Raw genomic sequence first — 23,650 nt, 5'->3', positions numbered from 1 at the left:
ATGGTTTTGCACTCTAATATGCTATCTTCTGTCCTGCTGTGTTAACATTTTAAATAACATATCTTCTTTTCCATGAAGCATTAAGTTCATCTTTACTCGTTACCTTTCTGTATTGCTATATTTATGCCAATGAGAAATTCCTAAAAAACAGAAAGCCGAAAGTCAAATCACCTTTGCGGGAAAACAGCAAAGTAACCACAGAAACTGATCTAAGATCCACCAGCCAAAATGATATTTTATGTACTTTACAGACTCGATCTGTGTACCAGGCTTTGATCCGGGCCTCAACATGATGACTGGGATCACCCCTATTAATCCGATGATACCAGGCCTGGGGCTGGTACCACCCCCACCGCCAACAGAAGTGGCTGTCGTCAAAGAAATAATCCACTGCAAAAGCTGTACTCTTTTCCCTCAAAATCCAAGTAAGTGGCAACTGTAAGCAGTATTTGATCATCAAGTTTTAATTTCTTTGTCTTTTTTAAATATAGTATTCATTTTCCGAATATGACTCAAAGTTCTCCCACTTTGGTACGCAGAGTGGGGATCATGCTACAGAAGTCCTTTGTCTCTAGAACAGAAAAAATCTGTGGGTCCCTGTGTCTTTCCAGGAGCTGAATCGACACCATGAAGGGCACACGTGTGATTGGGGATGTATAAACAGCATTAAGAATCTTTTTTTCGCACAATGAAGTCTAGCATTTGCTGCGGATCAGAGTGTGAAATATGTGCACACTTCCATCCATCTTCACAAATGCAGGAGAGAAACCCTGAAATGTGTTTTGCTAGATGGAAAACGGAATTAATTTGGCAGTTAGCAATTTTGGTGGGGGGAGCCCACATCTGCGAGCTCCTGGGCCAGATTGCCTTCACTTGAAGGAAACATAGATTTGATGAAATGAATAGGCCAGTTTTTTTTTTTTTTTTTTAATTTAACTTCTGATGCTAAGTTTATGGGCTTAAATAGCTGAATTTTTTTTTTATTCGTATTAATCAGTGTTGCCTTTTTAAAGTGGACCTTCTAGAAGATTGCTTTAGTAATCTACATATAAACTAGGTAAAATGTTGTGACAGTGTACATTTTATCTTTTTATACAGCCTCCCTCAAATTTGGGAGTTTGCTCATTTAAATGTGAATAATTTTTTTTGAAAGCGTATTTTTTTCAGGCCCGCTGTTTCCCAGCCAAGTAAGTACCGTGCCCGCTTTCCGGCTGTTTCCCGTTCTGCCTCGTCGCTCCATTATACCCCAGAAAGACAAAGCAGATAACCAGCCTCAGGTTTCCAGCATGTTGTCATTTCATCATGCTTTGTAGTTTCTGAAGGCTTCCCCCCCAGCCCCCGCCGGTTCTCAGGGCCTCTGTATTATGAAGGAGAAATGAAATTATGCTCACATTTGCTTTATCTCTGTTCGTGGACAGGCATAGCCACTCTGTAGAAAGGAGCAGAGAGGAACAGAGAGGTGGGAAGGAGGCAGGCACTGGAAACCTGACACCCCCATCCATATCTGTCGCTGTAGACATTCATCATTGCTCAAAATAGAGAAACTCTGCGAGTGTGACTTTTGCCAGGTGAACCAGAGAAAAGAAAAATAAAATAAAATAGAGCAAAAATAAGTAAAAGGCAAAACACCCTGTGTTTGGTTGTGATTCTCAGATCTCCCACCCCCCTCCACAAGAGAACGACCTCCCGGGTGTAAGACTGTCTTTGTCGGAGGCTTACCGGAAAACGCCACCGAGGAGATCATCCAGGAAGTCTTTGAGCAGTGCGGTGACATCACAGCAATTCGGAAAAGCAAGAAGAATTTCTGTCACATCCGCTTCGCCGAGGAGTTCATGGTTGATAAAGCCATTTACCTTTCTGGTACTTTGCATTACATAAGGGATTTCTTTCCCCCCGGCGCTTTGGTGATGTTTTGTGATATTAATATGAGTGCATTCCCTTTGGCCTTAATGTGCAATAAAAGCGCTCACAATTTGGGGCTGGAGAGGAGGAATTCTGCCTTTTCCCCCAGGTGCCAGAACCTCGAAGTCTGTGAGCGCACCTCTAGGCTGCAGGCGTGGGTTTCCTATCATCCAGGCTTTAGGGATTCCATTGGCTTTCTAATCAGTGCCCTCAAATGCTTATTAGCTGTGAAGCAATATTATGACTACCAAGGACCGCTGTTATTATCAGATGTAATTCTCGGGGGGAATATAGCCCTCTCTCAGCGTAATTTCAGTTTTTCAGAAGTGGTTCACTTTCTAGACAACAGGGCACCGGTTTAAGATCAGTGCCTTACAGGAGGTGGTCGTGGCTGAGGGCAGGCCCAGTCTCCCTCCGTTGGCTTGCGCACTTAGCCTCTAAGCCCACCCACCAGCCCTGCTTCTCTGGTGCCATTTACAGGCGGTTTTTACAGATGTGGAAACTAGGAATGTAAGGCTGCCTTCCATCAGGTGGGTGTTGGAGCAAGTGTTCCCAGTGAATTTAAGGTTCTCCCTCCATCGCGAAAGAATTTGGAGACAAAGTGATAGGTACGAAGTAGATTTATTTAGAGAGAAACACACTCCGCAGACAGAATGAGGCCATCTCAGAAGGTGAAAGAGAGCCCTGAAATATGGCATGGTTCATTTTTAGGAGCTGTTATTTTATAGGCTAATGAGTGGGAGGATTATTCGAACGATTTTAGGGAAGGCGTGGAGATTTCCAGGTATTGGGCCACTGCCCACTTTTTGACCTTTTATGGTTGCCTCAGAATTGCCCCAGTGCTGGTGGGGTGTCATTTAGCATACACTAGTATATTACACTGAGCATATGATAAGGCTCGAGGTCATGTCATTCTTTAAGGGTTGTGCCCTACTCTCTTCCCATCCTGTTTTATACGGAGCCTGTCAATAAGGTCTTTGCCAAGTCTAAGAATCGCAGAGCATTGAAGGACATCTTTTTGGATTTAATTCACTGCAATTCCTTCCCTCTCTTTCTTCATCTGCACCTTTCAGTCTGTCACTCTGCATACCACCTCCCTCTTCCTGAAGCAAAGCCAGTGAGGAAAGGTGAGAAAATAATAGGAAAAAAAATCTGAACATTACTACCAGGTTTTCTTAACTTCTGCAGTAAGCCCCTGCTGCTGCTGCTACTGCTAAGTCGCTTCAGTCATGTCCAACTCTTTGACCCCATAGATGGCAGCCCACCAGGCTTCCTCGTCCCTGGGATTCTCCAGGCAAGAACACTGGAGTGGGTTGCCATTTCCTTCTCCAATGCATGAAGAAAGTGAAAGTGAAGTCGCTCAGTTGGGTCAGACTCTTAGCGACCTCATGGACTGCAGCCTACCAGGCTCCTCCGTCCATGGGATTTTCCAGGCAAGAGTACTGGAGTGGGGTGCCATTGCCTTCTCTGCCGTCAGCCCCTATGGCCATCAAATTCTTTTGCAAACCCCAGAAGCCTTGGGGTTATTCCAACACTGCAGAGATATCCCTGTGCTAAATAGTGACCTGGGGAATTTTAAAACCTTTATTCCAAAAAAACATGACAAACTGGGGCAAAAACCTAACAGTATTCCAAAATGGAGATGGAAGACAAAACATAGAAATATTGTACAGCACACATGTTTCTTGCAACTCTTGAGCTACAGCATCAGAGTAATCTATTAGACAACCAGGAGTTCTGTTGAGTGCTTGGCACTGGGTTTCACATGCCTCGGGCAAGATAACCTCTCTCGGAGCCTCTGTTTTCTCATCTGCAAAATTGAGACAGTAACAGTGCTACTTCATCAGATGATTACAAGGAATAAATCCAAATAATGGGAATAATGGATATTAAGCACCTAGCAGGACATATGCAGCATGGGTACCATTCAGTAAGTGGTTGTTTTTAACACAAATATCCTGATGATGATAAAGTAGGACTGGTTTCTCAGGAGCCTTGCCCTGGGAATTCAGATTCTAATCACAGCTCTACCAATATAACTGTGACTTTATCCCACCTTATTAAATGAAGGAGTTAGAATAAATCAGAGGTGCTTTTCAACACCAACATAGCACAATGTTTAGACCCAATCAGAAACCTCATAGTACACTGCCAGAGATGAATAGTCCCGAATTTAGGCACTTGAAAGTCCCAAATTTATGCCTTGATGCTACATATTTTTTTTTTCAAGCTCTGATCTGGGCCCCCTCCTGACTGCCCCTTGGCAGCAGAAGGAGCCCACAGCAAAGGCCTCACCTCCAGCGTCCCCTGCCTGGGTGCAGCATCGTCCCGGGAAGATCTGAAGGGCTGATTGGGAGGGGCAGGAAGGCAGACAGGCTGCCCCTCCCGTGTGCAAGCTTTACTGCAAGCCGGAGCCCAGCTGGATGGCCTGTCTAATTTTAGGACCGTAATCACATCTGAAGGCCAAGTTAAATTTAGACTCGGCCTCATCATAGGCTCTTTTAAGAGCCTTAATGATGGTGTTTGGGTGAAAGAGACAGTGCTTTCTGGAACCATAAACATCTGAAAAGTGATGTTCTGGACCCGAGCAGGGGAAAGTTTCTTGGCCATTTGGGACAGCTGGCCAGTCTTAGGCCATTCTGCCTGCTCAGCTGTTAGGTATATATTACCACAGCCTGCTGGTTAAGTTCTCCACGGCCCACAGCCAAGATACACTCTGCTTTAGCATTAATACTGCTCCTCTGTGATCAGTATTGATAGGTATTGTTATGTCTTCCCATTTTGGGAGAATATCCTTTAAACTTGGAAGGGAGATGGTCATAACAGGAATCAGATGTGAGATCAATTTCACGTTTGTAACTTTTCAAAGATGTGAAGTGCCCTCCTGGGGAGGCGCCAGGCTGTCTTGGGATTTTTGGCTCAGTTTCAACCCCAGGTACTAAGACAATCCTCTGAAATTCACCATGAGAGCGCGCGCATCAGTGCTGTGCTGCCCGGCATCTCGCAGTGGTGGCTCATGTGCGCAGTCCCCACACGGCAAAAGCGCTTCTTCTGCTCTCTCTTCTGGCGGCCCCCAACAGCCAGGATCCTGCTGGGACCTGAATTTATGTTTCTAAAATCCGAGCACCCCAAACTAAAGAGCAACCTCAAAGCCAGGCCTCCTCCATTTGAAGTTAGGCTGGCGGTCCGGTTGCAGTTACGTGTGTATTGATGTCTCAGCTCCAGTTGCGGCTCATAATCTCTGTAAGTTGTGTAGCTCACAGCAAATCCCCCAGAGACCTCCGGGCCCTTTTTTCTTTTTTTGGTCTAGCTTTGGGTTCTCACACGGGTTCCTGTGGCCTTCAGAGATTGCACACAAACAATTTGTGCAGTGCTGTGTGCCAGATGAGGTGCTGGAGGGCTGTAAGGAAGGCCTCTTGATTGAAGGTAAAATATTCTCCTGCGTGCCCCAGAGGATAAGTGGAAATAAAACAGCATTGCCAAATTGCCGTGGTAGTTGTGGCTTTTGCAGCTGCCAAGACAGAGAACGGAGTGGCAGAATGAAGCAACAGGAGAATGAAGCAATAGCCTGTGAGTGAGGTGTGGTAGAATTTACTACTTAGACCTTTTTAAATATCATAGATATTCTTTCTTTACTCACACTCCACCACTTTCTGAAAAGAATGTAAGTGAGCTTATGAGGTAGAGTTATAGTATGTTGAAAATAGAAAATTGAGGCCATAAAAAGCAGAGGGGTGTAGAAAAAAAGCTGCCTGCTCCGTTTGTTTGTGAGCTTCCTGGAAGCCAGAGGGAAGAAGGAGTTAGGATAGGTGTCCTGGTTCTTGAGATCATCTTGGTAACACTGGTTTGGAGATCACTTCCCAGCGAAGAGTTTAGCTGCCCGTCTGTAACAGATACATCTTGGCCCCGTTCCAAATCACAGAGGACGGCAGCTTCCCACCTCCCCTGGGAAGGATGTCCTTCGTAAGGGAAAAAGAGGTCAGCGAGAGCTCCCAGGCTCACCTTGAATGGCCTGGACCCGACTGTCGACAGCGGCACGGGACCATGTCGTGACCCTGTCATGTGACCGGACTCCCCCATTGGTTTCAGGTTACCGGATGCGCTTAGGGTCCAGCACGGACAAAAAGGATTCGGGCCGCCTGCACGTGGACTTCGCCCAGGCGCGCGACGACTTCTACGAGTGGGAGTGCAAGCAGCGGATGCGCGCCCGCGAGGAGCGGCACCGGCGCAAGCTGGAGGAGGACCGCCTGCGGCCGCCCTCGCCACCGCCCATCATGCACTACTCGGAGCACGAGGCCGCCCTGCTGGCCGAGAAGCTCAAAGGTAGGAGCCTGGCACCGGCTTCCTCTGCGTCCGCGCATGCCAGCGCCCTCCCCAGGCGCCGAGGCCCCGGGCGTCTCTCCTGGCCCTTTGCATCCTGATCTCATAGAGCTGGCGTTACCCACCTGGGCTTCCTCATGTTCCCTGGACAGAGCCCGGCCCTCGTCCCTGAGTTCTCCCTTATTGGGTGCCTTCATCACTCAACAAAATTCGTGCAAAGACAGGCAGGAGAGCTCCTGTACAACTGCAAAGCAGGCTACCAGGTTCCCACAGTGTGAATGAGCCCGTGTCTCCTCCTGTGGGGCTGGGTGGTCCCAGGGCTCCTGCTGATCTGTATGGTCTGCACCTCCACTGGGCTCTTAACCAAGCTTCCCCAGAGGCTCATCAGAAACCAAGCTGGGACCCATGCAGGACAGAAGAGAAATGTAGAAGAGGGCCCCTCTGTCTTCAGAGCCGGAGTGGAAGGGACCCTGCTAACACCTGCAGAAGAATGAGGTTTAGAAGTGAGAGCGTTTCATTTCTTTGAATGTTTGCTGTGCTCCTCTCCCGGGTTTGAGACCCTGGGAGAGACAGACAGACAGAGGCTTTAGTACCTGCCACAGTGAACCACAGATGGTTGGGAACGGTCCAGATTTTGAAGGTAGGAGGACATGTGTGTGAGTTCTGTTTCCTTCTTGATCAGAGTTGTTGACCCCAGCAACATGGGTGCCCTGTACAGGCAAGTGGCGGTCAGTCCCTCCTCAGTTATCCGGCATGTCAGGTTTTAAAGAGAGAACACAGGTCGTGGTCGCTGGCCACACACAAGTGTCTACAAGGAAACGACGCACTGTGACAAAGCCAGTGACACAGTGGTCCATCAGGATGTGAGCAGCACACTTGGGAACTCAGGGACACGTGTGCGTGATTTGAGGAAGGTGTCAAGAAAGCTTTCACAGAGGAGGCAGAGCTTGAACATTGCAAAAGAAACAAGAATTCTCCCCCACCAGGGGAAGAAAGGGTCCAAAGACATTCTTGTCAGAGGCGGGAGCCCTAGGAAAAAAGACACAGGGAAGCAGATGGGGAATTGGGCACAGAAAGAGAGAGGCACGTTGCCTCCTCTGGGGAACGTGAGAGCTGCTTGGAAGCTCACAGGAGTGAAGCTGATGCTGGGAACCCAGTGTGGGGCCAGACGGGGGAGCCCCGAGGGCTGCCGCTGGATCTGGGTTTTGCTCCATAAACAGTGCAGAAGTCATGAAGGGCTCTTAGGAGAGGAGAGATGTGATTTATCCTTGGGAGTGTTTTAGAGCCTAGCTGGCAGTGTTCAAAGTGGATTGTGTGTTTTCACTAAAGGAAACTTGAAAAGCTGCCCCAGACCTATTTTCGGAAGATAAAAATTTGACATTCTATTTTTTTTTTAAAGAATTTTTAAAAATCATTTATTTATTCATTTATCTTTGGCTTCCCTGAGTCTTTGTCGCCGCACGTAGGCTTTCTCTAGTTGCGATGAGTGGTCGCTACTCTGCACTTGCTGTGCGCAGGCTTCTCGTTGCTGTGGTTTCTCTTGTTGCAGAGCTCAGGCTCTAGGGTGGGCTTAGTTGCTCCACAACCTGTAGAATCTTCCCAGATCAGAGATTGAACCCGCGTCCCTTGCACTGACAGGTAGATTCTTAACCACTGGGCCACCAAGGAAGTCCTAAAAAAGAATTTAAAAAAAAAAAAAAAAAAGACTTCTGCTTCTAGTCTTCATCCTCTCCTCTGGCCTTGGGGACCCTTAATCAGATGTAATTGCCACTGAAATGCCCCTCTGAAACTGTGGACCTGGAAAATTTTTTGAAAAACGCACCTTGTGAGAGTTGAGTTTATTTGGTGTCTTACTGAGGACTGCAGCTCAGAAGACAGCCTCTCAAGATGGCTTTGAGGAGCTTTTCCAGAGTTACAGGTAAAGGAGGAAGTGTATGCGTGATTTTGGTGAAGGGGCTACCTGCCACCAAGCAGGCATCTCAGCAGAAGGTTGCTGCTAGTCACGAGGAACAGACATCTTGGTAAACGGTTTTAGTACTTTTCTCCGTCAGGGACAAGGCAAGAACCTGGACTCATGAAACTTCCTCCCAAAAATATCTGCCTATCTGGAGGTCCGTTCTGCCGGTGTTCCCAGAGCACAGAGTGCCGCATGCCAGTCCCTGCTCTGAATTCCTTTCAGGCTGTGTTGAAAGTCAGCAGCTGTGGTGCCCAATGACTTAGTCCTTGTGGAACCTTCTTTAGTTGACATAACCATGGAGTCCTTCTTACCAATGCCCCTTGGCATGTGCTCTGGCTCTCCACAAAGGCAAGCCCTGCCATCATGAATACATAGGCTGTGGCTGTCCCTTTAATAAAAAGCATATAAAATGCAAAAAAAGCATATAAAATGCAAATGTAGACACCCTCTCACTTTTCTGTTCAGACCAGAATCCATAAGGAGTGGGCAGAGTGAGAAAAAACACCCTTCTCAAGCAGGAATGTTGATCTCGGAACAAATAATTTTTCCTTTACTATCCAGCACATTGTCTTCCTGTAGCTCAGACAAGTGAAGAATCTGCCTGCAACACAGGAGATCTGGGTTTGATCCCTGGATCAGAAAGATCCCCTGGAGAAGGGAATGGCAACCCACTCCAGTATTCTTGCCTGGAAAATCCCATGGACAGAAGAGCCTGGCAGGCTACAGTCATGGAGTCTCAAAGAGATGGACACGACTGAGTGACTAACACTACTGTCTCGAGCACTTTGTGTATATCAGCTAAACGTACTACATCAGCTATCCCGCATTCGATCGTGTCCACACCAAGAAGTGACAGAAACGTGCACCCTGGCACGGTGACCCCGTGGAGGAATTTCAGGAAAGCTTGGCATCTGCATTAATGTTCTTTTTAAGAAGCCAGCGCCAGAGTGTCTGCACGTAGAAGCCACACGGCGTGGCCTTTCCTGTAAGAGGATAGCAGACTGGGGTATCCGTTTGGTAAAGTCATTTACAAACCCTGCCATTTCAGAAATATATATTTATATAGAAGAGCATAATATGCAGAATTTAGAAGCGGCACCTTTGCCAAGTACTGTGTGATCCCTTGAGGAGAGAACAGATTGGAAATTTTAATAGATGGCAGTTACAGTAGAATGAACTAGCCTGGGTTCTTAGGCAACAGTCAGGTAGTATCAAGTTTGACAGTTTCAACCAGAGCACAGAGTTTGGAACATAAACAGCATTTAATTGCTTAGGAAATTGGCTGCCTCAGAGAGGAAATCCACTCCATGCTTCTTGTAACACTGAAAAGCCAGACAGGAGGAGCCAAGGAAACTGTTTCCCTGAAGATGATTTTCCTTGATATGGGGATATAAATGCCATCAAGACCTCAGGTAAAATAAGCCTGGGTCAGAAAGGAAATGGAAATGCAATCTGAAAATACCTAATTGGATTTGATTTTTTTTTTCTTCCCATGAGAAATCTTGCTATCTCAGGTTTATTACAAGCATTTTTTCCCCTCTTTTATATCATACTTGTTTATCCTTACAATTTTCTTGTGGAAAATCAGCTTTATCCAGCAAAATCTGTCCTACCTGAATCTTTTTTAAAAAGCTTTTATTTTGTATTGAGGTATAGCCGATCAACAGTGTTGCGGTCATTTCAGGTGAATAGCAAAGGGACTCAGCCATACCTATACATGTATCCATTCCCCCCAGACTTCCCTCCCATCCAGGCTGCCCGTAACAGTAGAGTTCCCAGTACTATACACCAGGTCCTTGCTGGTTTTCCATTTTAAATATAGCAGTATGTACACGTCCATCCCAAACTCCCTAACTATCCCTTCCCCTCAACCTTCCCCTCTGGCCAAGTCTTGACCACACAAGTTATGACCCACAAGGCCCTCCATGTCCTGCCCAGTGTTAAAACTATGCTTAATAGTAGATGCTCAGTAGGTTATTCCATTTCTCTCTTCCTTCGCTGTTGGGAGCGTGTGAGCGTGTTGCATTTCCGGCCGCAACGCCAGGAATGAAAGCGTGGGGAGGGCATGGGGACATGCCCTCAGCCATCATTCATTCACTCCACATGCATCCCTGAGTGCTCTGCTGGACCCTGACACTGTGAGGCCAGGGGAACACAAAGCCCCTGCCTCACCGAGTTTGCGTTTAGTTTTGGATTACTAAAGCACTGTTCTGGGATGAGAGATGGACAACCTCCTGGGACCAGGTAGCCCCGATCCAGTGACCCCCAGGCCTTCTGAAGTCAGATGAGACACTGAGTTGCAATTGTGTAGTGTCTAAGACACCAAACGCCCAACGTCTGTTAAGCTTAATGCAGATTCTAACAAAGAAAATTAGTGGGCACCCCACGGATTAAATAGACATTGTTCTGAGACAATTCCACTTAATGAAGACTGACTGGAAAGTAACTTCTCACAGATGCAGAGTTTATAGCACGGCTTTGAGAAAGTGAGAAGGGGCTCAATACCAGCATAATTGCACTTTATTGGAGACGGTAGCACCCGGCAGATGAGATAATGAATTTCTGCCTTTCTAAGACAGACCATCCACCCCGGGAGGAGCCTCGTGTTTGGACTGTGGAAGGAAGAGATTGATTAGACAGTGAGGAGAGATGATTTCCTGATTCATGGGGGGATTTCTCCTGGCAAGAGCATTTCAAAGTTTTTGTGTCCTTTTCCCCCTTTGAGAAAACTTGGCATAATCTTTCACCATGTGATGAAAGAATGGTTTCTCTCGGCCTCAGGTGAAGTTTTACAAGCTTTACAAGCAGTGTCCTTGGGACTCCCTGTTTCCTATGTGTTATCCAGGATACAGTCTTCCTGGGATCAGCATTCCTAATTTCCAAGGACTTGTCTCTGATTTGCATACGGAATGGCTCCGAAACAGCCTAGCAGAGGAAGAAAGGGTGGAAGAGGTTGCCAGCATCTTACTGAGATGGTTGTCAACATTATGGTTCTAAGAAAGAAAGAATCAATAATGCTATGAGCCAAGTGGAAATTCCATTAGCTGAAAGCCAGACTTCTTTCTCAGGACACAGGAGATGTGAAGCATGGGAGCCTGTTTGAGAATCACTTCTTTGGCATTACTGACCTTCACAGAGGCGAGATGGGCCATTTCATCTATTCACATTTTGCCTGATCCAAAAGCAGGAATAATCAGTGCACGTTCGTGTGCTAAATATGAGAGTTTGTGTGTGTGAGAGAGAGAGTGAGCTTATAGGGTAGGGTTCTTGTTATTTAGTCACTAAATTGTGTCTGACTCTCTGACTCTTTGTGACCCCATGAACTATGGCCTGCCAGGCTCCTCTGTCCATGGAATTCTCCAGGCAAGAATACTGGAGTGGGTTGCCATTTCCCTCCTCCAAGGGATCTTCTGAACCCAGGGATCGAACCTGCGTCTCCTGCATTGCAGACAGATTCTTTAGCGCTGAGCCACCGGGTAGGGGGGAAAGTATTAATCATTTCTGTAGCTTTTCATGCTATCCGTGATCTGCAGGGTAGGTGAGGTACCACCCCTTCTGATGGTTAATTGAGCAACCAGAGATGGAGCTTTGTTTTGGGATGTCCATGTTTTAGGAACACATAGTAAAATTTGGGGGATGTTGTAGTGCCATCCTGAAATAGCCATTCTGCCTGGATCAATATGTAGACCGTAAGTTATCTCTACCTATCAAGCCAGAAACCAGGGACAATTTTATAGACACATCATTCAGTATGTTTGTGTGTGTGTCCACCCCTATTTCTTTGAAAAGCATTGTAGAATGTCTTAACTTTTTTCCTCTCATTCTTGAGACATTTTGTTCAAATGTGAACTCTCCCTTCCTATCATTCCTTTCTGGACCCGCCAGAAATCAGGTTCCACTAACGCATTTCAGTTTTCATATTCAGGGTTCATTGTTTTGGCTCTTGTCCTGCCTGTGTATATAATTAATTTATTTATTTTAATTAAAGGATGATTACTTTACAGTATTGTGATGGCTTTTTGCCATACATCAGTGTGAATCGGCCAGAGCTATACATGTGCCCACCCCCCCAATCCTGAACCCACCCTCCCTCCCCACCCCATCCCTCTGGGTGGTCCCAGAGCCCCAGCTTTGGATGCCCTGCTTCATGCATCAAACTTGCACTGGTCATCTGTTTTACATATGGTAATGTACATATTTCAGGGCTCTTCTCTCAAGTCATCCCGCCCTTGCCTTCTGAAGTTCAGGGCCAGATCTCCTCTGCCCACAAAGAGGGAGAAGAAACTGCTTACCGGTTTGATTCCTTTTCCCCTTCATTGTCTGCACATCCATTTCATTAAAGGTCACCGAGTGCCCACCTGTTGGGCCCTGGGCTCTGTGCCCTGCCTGGGGTTTCAGATACGACCATGGCATGGGCCCTGCCTCCGAGGAGCTTACAATCAGTGGTTGCTCGAGGATGCTGTGACAATGGAATCATGACTGTCTTACAAATATGAAATGAACATGTGTCAGTGATTTTATTTAAGGCATTAATTAATGAGAGAACAAGATGTTAAAACTGGTTCAAAAGAGAGTTTGCTTTGTAAAGACTTTTCTTTTGGACAAAAATTCATTTACATTATTACAGAGAAGAATTATTTACATTATTAGTTTTCACAATTTACGTTCTGTCCCTAAAGTATGGTAAAATAGCCTAGTCAATGACAGTTGGAGATTCACACCCCGGCAAAATCAGAAAATCCCAGAGGGTCCTCCAGTCCGGCATTCCATCGAAAAAATCTGCTGCCCTCTCAGTGCCCATTTCCAAGACTTTGACTTATCTTTCACATTCTTTTTCTGGCATAAGGATGACTGATGTTTAAGCCGCTGTTCTTTAAGTGGGAGTGGAGGGTTTGCGGACAGAGATTCATAAATCTCACAGGAGTCACGTGAAGGTCTTTCAGTATTCTCCACTCTCTCAGATGCCCCTTTCCATTTCCGGTTTTCATGATCTTTTTAAGTTAGGTAAGCTCCTAACCAGTTTCCCTGGTTTTTATTGAGTGATTTATTCCAGGTCTTCTCCAGTTTCAATGTGCATAGGAAACACTTGGATGAGGATGCAGATTCTGAGTCAGGAGGCCTGAGTAAGGGTGAGACTGTACTTTCAGCACGCCCCAGAATGAGACTCATGCTTATGGTCTTGGAATAGGAGAGATGTATCCCATATGTGAGCTTCCCAGGTGGCGCTAGTGGTAAGGAACCCACCTACCAGTGTAGAAAACAGCTGATCCCTGGCTCTGAAAGATCCCCCTTGAGAAGGACATGGCAACCCACCCAGTATTCTTGTCTGGAGAATCCCATGGACAGAGGAGCCTGGTGGGCTACAGTCCATAGGGTCACAAAGAGTCAGACACAACTGAAGCAACTTAGAATGCATGCATGTATCCCAAATGCAATTTTTAAAATGCCTACTGCGTGCCTCATGCTGAATAAACATGAGAAAGGGGGATAGGGAGAGAGGTTGACAAATTCTGAAGTAACTAGAAATAAAATGAACTGGGTATGGATTCAGGTAGCGATATTGAAGTGTGACCATCATTATAATATTCTTTAGTCCTCACAAAGCTAAATCATTCCCTTCCCAGAATTAAAAAGCTAAATACAAGGTTAAATGTAAAGGTTATTACTTTTCCAGAATTAAAAAAAAAAAAAAAAAAAAACGTTCAAAAGATTTTTAAGTCATTGGATAAGCTGGTTAGCTTACTGTGGAAGACTTCTGTGTAATTTTCTGAGATCACTCTTAACTTTCATTGCTAATGGAAATAACCTCAGAGGCCTGAAGGATAAAAGGACCAGCCAGCCTAAGTGCCATGAGAACATTTATCTCTGGTGGACAACGTGAAAATACTCTTCAACATGAAATTAAAATGTTTATTATCAACTCTTGACCATTGGACTTGCTGTAACTTTCCAGTACTAATGCACTGCAAATCTATTAGACACAGAGTGTAATGAAATAAAGTACAAAGGGAAAAACTCAGAGTGAACAGAAGGTTGAAATATGTCTTGGAAATTTTCTTCTCATCCTAACCCCTCAGAGCTTTAGAAGGCCAGTTGGTACATGAACCAACAATTATTGTACAGAATGACTAATATTTTAATAGCAGGATATGTAAGGAATTATAGGAACATTAGCAAAGGGATCCTTGATTCATGTTAGGGTTAGAGGAAAGCTTCCTTTATGAAAGGCACTTAGGCTGACTCTTGAGGGAAGCAGACCAGTTAGCTGGGTCGACCAGGATCTCCAGGGACCCTAGGATGAGTACATAGCACATGCAGAATTAGGGAGGCAAGGGCGGGGTGCTTAACTCATTATTAACTGGGTTTTTTTTTTTTTTTTTTTTTTTTGCAGAAACTAATATCTGAGGCTGGCTATTTTTATTTTGACCGGCCAAAAAAATAATTCTGTTATTTTATTAACACTTGGCGGGTTATTATATGCAATAGTTACACCTGGCACACCCGTGTAAAGTCTTCTAATTTTCATGAAATGTTGTCTTCAATCCACTCTTCTGTAGAAGCAAAGGAAGTTCAGCACCGTGACTTTCATTTTCACTTTTTGTGTCAGAATCAATCACTAAGGTTTTTTGTCTTTTTGTTGTTCTAATGTTCACATTGTCTGAATCAGAACTATATTCTGAAGAACTGGCATCTTCTGAAACACTAGTACATATGTCACGTGGACAATCAAGGTATCTGCATAAGATTCACTGAAAAATTCTTTTTTTTTCATTCAAAGTTTCACAATGCGTCATTTTTGAAAATTTTGCATTTATAATATACACAAGGCTGAAACAGAAACCTAGTGGAGCAAAATATGAAAGATAATGACAATCATAATTTGTACAGTGAACCCTTGATCAGTTTTAAGCTCTCACAACTTCACCTGGTGATGTTCACGGGATCACTCTCTGAAAACGTATTGAAAAGTCTCCAGTCCATACTGTTCAGGTAACAAAAGAGATATTAATATATCTCTGGTCAAAACTGTGTTAACAAAGAGGAGCATGACAAAGGAACAGCGAATGGATTGAAAGGGGAAATGCCAATCAAGGGAGGCCATGGAACAAATGATTGCAGTAATCCAGGTGTGACATTGCAAAGTCCCTGATTAGTCAACATTGGAGAATTTTTAGTGAGCAAATAAATGGCCCATGTGAAAGTGAAAGTCGCTCAGTTGTGTCCGACTCTTTGCAACCCCATGGGCAGTAAGTAGCCCGTCAGGCTCCTCTGTCATGGAATTCTCCAGGCAAGAACACTTGGAGTGGGTTGCCATTCCCTTATCCAGGGGATCTTCCTGACCCAAGGATTGAACCCAGGTCTTGTGCATTGCAGGCAGATTCTTTACGGTCTTATCCACTAGGGAAGACCAGATGGTCCATAGTCACTCCATAATATGCAGACTTTCCCGGTTCTTAGTATGAAGAAGATGTGTTTGCCCATTCTGTTTTCTAAAGGGCACTAATGTTCAGAGTTAAGTCCAAGCATGTTCACAAAAAGTGTTTGGAATTTTTCTAATTGCATCTTGGATGTGATTTTTATGAGCTGTATTAATTTCTTTCCACATAAATAGCTGTAATAGTGCTGCAACCTATGGCCTGTTTAAATTAGTTTATATTGTTTCCTGTTTTCTTAGTGATCTTTCCCCGAAGGCAGAATTGAATTTTCATTCGGATATTGAAAATGACCACTCCCAACACACTCATGTAGCCATTCAGAAGGAGCTGCCGGCTTAGCCTTAATTAATATAAATTCACTTCTTGCATGGCAACAAATATTGACTAGACTTAACCAATCACATGTTAACTAATGTTTTCATGATTAATTTAAATGTAGTGCATCAGTCATCCATGAGCCTGCTACAGAAAGTTCAGAAATGATGAAACTGGAAGTTTTCAAAACTATATACTAAGCCATATGTACATATGTATATGATATATCTAATATATAATATGTATTTTATTTTATTCACATATATTGAGAATGGAATCTGCCTACTATTGCTTGTTACGATAGTAGCAAGTCTCTTGCCTACTTACTTTTTCATTGCTTTTTCGTTGTGAATTTTTAATTGCTTAATCCTAAAATTGCTCTCTCTCTGAAAACTATGTATTAACTATAATCTACTGGCGAACTTACACTTTAGGTCTAAGAGTGAAGAGCAATAAAAATTGGCTTTTAGATCATTTGAGCAAACATCTGTTTTTAAAATTTAAGTGTGTTCTTCCTGACACTAAGGGTATTTATGATCTGTGTAACCACAAGCAAGAGAAGAAAAACCGTGCCCATTCATGGGTGAAAGGAAGATGGGGCCCCATTGTTTGTGCGTGCTCTCTCGCTCTCTCTCTCGTTCTCTCTCTCTCTTGCTCTCTCTCTGTCTCTCTTTCGTTTAGGATTTTTCTTTGTGTTACACAGAGATGAAAAAGTCACAGCAAAGGGGGAGAATGGTCCATGAAGTCAATAGTTCCCTTTTCTGTTGTTATCTTTTAAGAAGCCGGGGGGCAGGTAGAAAAGATTTCTTAAAGGCATCAGGTAGATTTCTGCTGTCTTTTCAGAGGCCCATTCTCTTAACATACATAGGCAGGGAGAGAGGCAGAGAGTGGAAGGGAGGCAGAGTTTATTCTGACTGTAAGTGTTGCAGTGGGGCTCCCACAAGCATCATGCTAAATTATGGGCCTCTCCTCGGGCTGAACACGGTGTTAAGTTGTATGATGGACTCTGTACTAGCCCGCTCCGATCCATGAAATGAGATAAGAAACTCGTGCAGCTGAAGTTCACTGAGGGTTGAACTCAGACTGAAATCCCAGAGTTAACAGAACTGCGTGGGCCAGCCGTGACGCTGAACACGTGCACACACTCGCTCAGCGGCAGGTTGAAATTGGCAAGGAAACTTGAGTCCTTCCTGTGCAGGCTGCCCCGTGGGCCTTCCTCAGGCCAGTTATCTCCTCAGATCAAAGCGTGAGGGCCCCGGGGGCAGGTTTGCTCAGGAATAAAGCTTTGATCCCCAAGCCCAGACAGGCACCACCTGGGCGGGAGAGGACTAGAGATGGTGGCCCATCAGCAGCGCGATTTCCAGCCTGGAGAGGGCAGAACCCGCTCCATGGGCACGGGGCAGGCTAGCCTGCCTGCGTACAGTGCACGTACTTCTGGGGCAGGCAGCAGCCGCGGCCGTGAAGTCGTGCCCCGGTCTGGGAGGGGATGCCTGGGAGAAAAGGGATGAAGGGTTTTTCTGTAGCGCTCTGCAAAATTCAGAAAGCACTCTGCAAATGCACGCTTCGTATGGGGTGTAAAATACTAACAGTGCCTGATTAGAAAATATCTGGGTAGTAAAATAAAATAAGATCCCTTTACTAAATATGAATCACCCTCTATCTGTTCATCTGGAGTGTGTGTGCGTATATGTATGTATGTATGTGTGTGTGTGAATATGGATTTGTGTGTATGTATATATGACCAATATATAATATATAAACAATAACGCACACACATACACAGCGTATAAGGATGTCTCTGGTGTTCCACTAATGGAAGGAACATAGTAGCCGCTCTGTATTTGTCAAATAAATGAGTAAGTATCTGAATCTTTTAGTCTTAATTTTCCTTCTGATATTTAGGACCCTGACTCCGTTTCCTTGGAAAATGCAGGATATTTTTGTTTTCTTTATTTTTACAATAATTCTTATTGGAGTATAATTAATTTATAATGTGTTCGCTTCTAGGATATTTTTCATAAATTATGTTTTTAGAGGCTAGAAAAATACAAAAATGAAAGACTTCTCAAGTTTAGAAAACAAGCCCAGCGCTTGCAGCAGTAGGATTGATTTATGTTGTAATAACTGACATACAACTTCCGGTTCCAATTAATCACCTCCAAACTTGCTTTTTTCCCATGTCTAAGCCGTACAACAGAGATCTGCTCCAGTAACTGTTTGCAAACAGGCAAGTCTATTTGCTTTCTTTTGAAATGAACTTTATCACTTACTTACAGGTGGAACCTCCTGGCCCCTACCCCAAGCCCCATACTCCTAAATCAAACACAAATGGATTTCTAGCAGCCTTCCCCAACACACACACTGACCCCCACGCCCCCCAGGAAGAGGTCCTCTTTTGTTGAAAGCATGGAAATGGTCTAGTTTTCACCATAATCAAATATGTTATAGTAAACCTAAAGTAAACCTAAAGTGAAATTGGTTTTGAACTGCAGCAGAACAAGAATTGACCTATTGCTACTACCAGCTTGGGAACAATATCTTACATCATGACTACTTTTAAAAGTAATTTCACCCGTCATCCACATCCTGCCCATAACTCAGTAGATTCTAAGTCAGAAAACTGATATTGCTGTATGCCGTTACCAATAAAAGAATAAGGAAATGAACTGGAGGCCAAACAGGTAACAGTTTTTTTAGCCAGTCTTGAGAAAGAGAAATCTGGGTTTGGTGGAGAATGCAGTTGTGTCATATTTCAAAGGATCCCCAGAACAGATCTTCTGAAACTGGGCTCACCAAGTTGGTAATCTGAGGGTAAGCCACTCTTTGTTTCTTGGGTGGCTTTGTAGTGCCATGCAGTCAGATGAGGAAAGAGAAGCTAAGTGATGATGGAACCATTAGTTGCAGGAAAGCTCACAAGGTCAAGTTGTGGCCATTAGTGGCTCAGAGGGTGAAGAATCTGCCTGCAATGCGGGAGACCTGGCTTAGATCCCTGGGTTGGGAAGATCTCCTGGAGAAGGGAATAGCTACCCACTCCGGTATTCTGGCCTGGAGAATTCCATGGACAGAGGAGCCTGGCGGGCTACAGTCCATGGGGTCTCAAAGAGTCGGACACGATTCAGCAACTAACACACACTCACATATACACAGGATGGACTGTGCTATGCCTTTGGAGAGGACCTGAAGTGAAAACCAAGACCTTGCCTTGGCATGATTTGAACTTGGTGGTCTTCCATTTGCAGACGACAGCAAGTTTTCAGAGGCCATCACGGTGCTGCTGTCCTGGATCGAGCGAGGGGAGGTGAACCGGCGGTCCGCAAACCACTTCTACTCCATGGTGCAGTCAGCCAACAGCCACGTGCGCCGGCTGATGAACGAGAAGGCCACCCACGAGCAGGAGATGGAGGAGGCCAAGGAGAACTTCAAAAACGCCTTAACCGGCATCCTCACTCAATGTAAGTAAGACTTCTGGGGGCCATCTCTTTTTGTCGTGATGTTGCCTTTTCTTGTGTACTCATTTTTTTTTTTCCCATTTGGGGGTAAGTAGTCCCATAGTTTCCCATCTTACTCCATACCGAATGGCCAAACCTCATAACCAGTTTCATGTTCTGTGGCATCTTGGAGGAACACGGACCCCGCCCTGAGAGCTTACTTCTCAAGGTGAGCAACGTTTCTGTAGCTTTTCCGCAGAACACCCCGTCCGGGCCTCAGGGCGGGGTGGACAGATGCTCCCATGCCTGCTGGACCCTCCGCAGTCCACACCACCCCTCAGGGCAGCCACCGTCCCCCATAGGCTGGGTACACAGAGCCCACATCCTCCCTGCACTGAGAGTAGAAGCAGCCCCAGAACACACTGTCCTCGTTATCCTTGGGCTCTGTTTAGGAGGAAGGTCAGACAGATTCCTCCTCAGGATCCTTTTCATGTGGGGTGAGCCTTGGCTGTGAACACGGGCAACTCAGGAGCAGAGATCTTTCAGTGCTATTATTTATTTTTTTTTTTGGTCCTTTCTTCATTGAAAAAGCAAATTGCCTTCACCGCTTAATGCCGGTGATCGTTCCCATCTAGATCCTAAACTGATGAAATGGTGTAAACAGGGCTTTCTCATAGAACAATGGTTAGGGTAATTACCCAGGGCTCTATTCAAAAAAAGGACGGATTTTTTTTTTTATTTTTATGGGCGTGCTCTCTGTGTCTGTGGCCGCATGCATCACAGCTGCTGATGTGCCCTCGCCTGGTAAAAGCCACTGAATGGCACTGTGACAATGCCACGCTCCATTCCACACCAGGTGCAAGGTCCCACACAGGACGGTGACACATGCAATTTACATACTCATTCTGAGGATAAGTATTATTTTCAATGATACACTATGCCAAAATACCCATCACCTCTTTCATCAGTATAAACTCCAGCAATAATGTGCCTGATAGGATGGAAAGAGAAAAGGGAAGGAAAAACCAGAAGCCTCGCTGTAAATGTGTTTTATTTGACTTTGTTGTCAAAAGGCCATTTTTGCTGCAGTGTCAAATAACTCCCAAACATAAACTCTGATAAGTGACCAGATATCCAGCATGACACCAACCTAGGACACCTGTCTTTACAGGAACAATAGAACTGGTATATCTCATAAACGTCACCGTCAGACTGCCTTCCCTAGATTCCCTAGTGGTGAGCAATGACCTTTTACCTGGCTGTGTATGCCCAGCAGTTCTGAAGTTTGGGTTACTAGAGCTAGGATAAATACACTAACACCCAGACCACCTATAAAGGAGAGAAACAGAGAATGGATTTAGTAGGTGGAGGAGGGGTAGGGTGGGTTGGTAGCAGAGACCGGGAAAGGCCACACCAATTCTAATAATACAACCTCTGCAAAGTTGAGGCAAGAAGCCAGCTGTCTGAACAATAGAATGATCACCGATTACCCTTTGCATACTAGCATCAGTTTTAAATAAATCCTCATTCCTATGCAGTTTATCGTCCCACTGGGCAGGGAAGATTCGATCCTTAACTCTCACAAGGAATATAGGAAGGCGTTAGAATAGGGGAGGGCTTTCGTTTTTTCTGGCAGTATCTTTTCCAAGAAGCCCCTGTTAAAAACAAGCACGCAATCATGTGGCTGAGTGAACAGGACATGTCCAACCTTACACAGGTAGAAGTGGGCCGAGGTGTGAAACCACTGAGAGACAGACAGACAGGTGTAGCATGTGGGGATACCAACACCAGCTTGTTACTCCTGATCAAGGCTGAACCGGATCACGGGACTGAGATCTGCAGCCGTGGTGGGCTCCCCAATGCTGACCTGGGGGTTGAGCTTCCAGCCACAGGCAGTGCTGAGGACCACAGGCTTCTTCCTGCGGAGCCTGTATCTGTATGCGCCACATCACATGTGGAGAAGCTGATGGGAATGAGTACAGGTGACCCTCGAGTGATGTACATGTGATGAAAAATCCGAGTGTAGCTTTGCAGCCGGCCCTCCCTGTCTGGGGTTCCATATCTAAGCATGGATGATGCCATATTGTAGTACAGTATATGTGAGTGGACCCACACAGCTCAAACCCGTGTTAGTCAAGGGTTCACTGTATTCTGTCCAGGCAAGCGGATTTACTTTCTCCCTCCCTGCAAAGGAGAGAATGAAGGGCCAGAGCAAGGCCAGAGATTTTGGAGGAAGATCCCGTCTCATGGAAATCATAGAAATGGAGATTACTCTCATAGACACCGCTTAGGCACCTCACCTGTACATATCAAAAGTTCAGTTCTTGCTTTTAATCTTCAAACCTGCCCCTCTTTGGGTTTTTCCTTCCCATTTTACTAATTCTCCGACTCAGATCCTGTTGAGTACTTTTCACACCCACCATCTCCCACCACCAAAATCCATCTAGGCTATCAGGAAATCCCATTGTTTCAGCATTCAAATTGGCCCACTTTTCTTCATTTTCACTATAGCCTTTCAAGTGCAGGCTGCCTGAACGATGATGGTGTCTGGGAGTAATAGAAACCCCCCACCAAAGTTGATCTTAACAAATGGAGAGTTTTCGTTCTCCATACGGTGAAACCCAGAGTGTTGGCACTGGTTTGGTAGTTGAAAAGCGCCAGGCCTGAGGTTTCCGTGATGTTATTAGCTTTCTTAGATAGTTGTCTAAGAGGTCTGCTGTTTCTCCTGCCATCACTTCTTTTTTTACTAGCTGGAATCACAGAAGAAAAAGGAGAGGAGGAAAGAAAGAGGAAAGGGCTGTACCTTTAAAACAGAAAAGCAGAACTTGCCAAAAAGTCCCCAACAGGCTTCTATTTATGTCTTGTGCAGAAGTATTACATGCGGCCATGCCAAGCTATTTATACAAGGAAAATGGGAAATAGACTCTTTTGACTGGACCCATTTCCCTCCAGAATAAATCTGGAGTTCAGGTAAGGAAGGAGGGGAGAATGGCTGCAGGCAGACATTTTGCAGTTTCTGCCATGTGTGATTCTTCCCTTTCCACCTTACTCCAGCTCAATCTATTTTTCACACATCATCTGACATAATTCAGAGCACATCTTCTCCACTGAAATCCCTTGAGTAGATTCCCATTGCACTTAAAATAACATTCATCTTCCCAAGCTCACTGTGCTTGCCTCTTCTGCTTCAGCTTTCGCTCGACTCACGAGGCGTCATCTCCATTGGCCTTTTTCCTGCTGAGCCCATCAAAGCTCCCTCCCATCTCTGAGCCTCTACACATCCATTCCCTCTGTCTGATGTTCTCGTCCTTGCAGTCTGCAATCTTGAATCCTTCTCATCCTTTCAGTCCTAGCTGTAAGACCATCCTATCAGAGAGGCCTTCCTGATCTCCCCTCTCCTAGCAGGCTCACCATTCATATTTCATCAGTCCCTCAGAGCACTTATCCAAATGGGTGCATGCTAAGTCACTTCAGTCGTGTCTGACTCTTTGTGACCCTGTGGACTGTAGCCTACTGGGCTCCTCTGTCCATGGGATTCACCAGGCAAGAATACTGGAGTGGGTTGCCATGCCGTCCTCCAGGGGGATATTCCCGACCCAGAGATGAAACCTGCATCTCATGTCTCCTGTGTTGGCGGTTGGGTTCTTTACCCCTAGCACCACCTGGGAAGCCCATCTAAATGGGTATAATTTGATAAATTGTCTGGTTATGATTATTATAAGTGTCACAAAGGAAAATGTATGTGTCTCTTAGTCACCGATGTGTATCAGGCGCCTGGGATGTGGAAATATGCAAGAAATAAATATTCCATGGGTGAGGGAGTGAGTGAATGAATGAGTGCATTGCAAGGAAGACAGGAAGTAAGCCTGAAACAGTGAGCTAAGACGTTTCTAGGAACCTCCCAGAAGAGTTTTTCATCAGTGTTAGTCCTGTCTGTAGAGTTTTCACCTTGCATGTATAATCAAACAAACTGAATGGAGAGCTCACCAGCTGTGCTTTTGTTGGAGATCGTTATATTTTACCAGACTTGGTTGCAGGCCAGAGGATAAAAGGAGAGTTGAGGTAGCGAAATAAACACCAAAGTTCACATTGACATCTCCCACTTGTCACCGTCTGACAGCCTGTGCATTCCCCATCTCCCTGTTAGTATTTAAGAGATTCCTCCATAACCCTGTATTTTGATCCTGGAAGTATTTCGGCAGCCAACAGAGACGGTGAAAAGCCCAGGTGAACTTGACGGCCCCCAGGGCTGTCCAAGGGCTACACGCCTCAGCCGGAAGCCCTGAGAGGCC

General features: G+C 45.3%; 1 protein-coding gene across 14 annotated transcripts in view; it reads left to right on the top strand.

The window, feature by feature from the left end:
- Positions 1 to 23,650, top strand: part of ENOX1 (ecto-NOX disulfide-thiol exchanger 1) — a 680,109-nt gene that overhangs the window by 491,868 nt on the left and 164,591 nt on the right. For all 14 annotated transcript variants that reach the window (XM_061434507.1, XM_061434500.1, XM_061434506.1 and 11 more), the window contains 4 exons: positions 252 to 425; positions 1,654 to 1,860; positions 5,992 to 6,225; positions 19,170 to 19,382. In XM_061434507.1, the coding sequence (XP_061290491.1) occupies positions 252 to 425; positions 1,654 to 1,860; positions 5,992 to 6,225; positions 19,170 to 19,382 (828 nt within the window). The remainder of the gene's footprint in view (positions 1 to 251; positions 426 to 1,653; positions 1,861 to 5,991; positions 6,226 to 19,169; positions 19,383 to 23,650) is intronic.

The sequence above is a fragment of the Bos javanicus genome, chromosome 12 (genome assembly GCF_032452875.1).
Source record: "Bos javanicus breed banteng chromosome 12, ARS-OSU_banteng_1.0, whole genome shotgun sequence".
Classification (NCBI taxonomy): domain Eukaryota; kingdom Metazoa; phylum Chordata; class Mammalia; order Artiodactyla; family Bovidae; genus Bos; species Bos javanicus.
The sequence above is the reverse complement of the archived record's forward strand: the minus strand, read 5'-3'. Positions and strand labels throughout refer to the sequence as shown.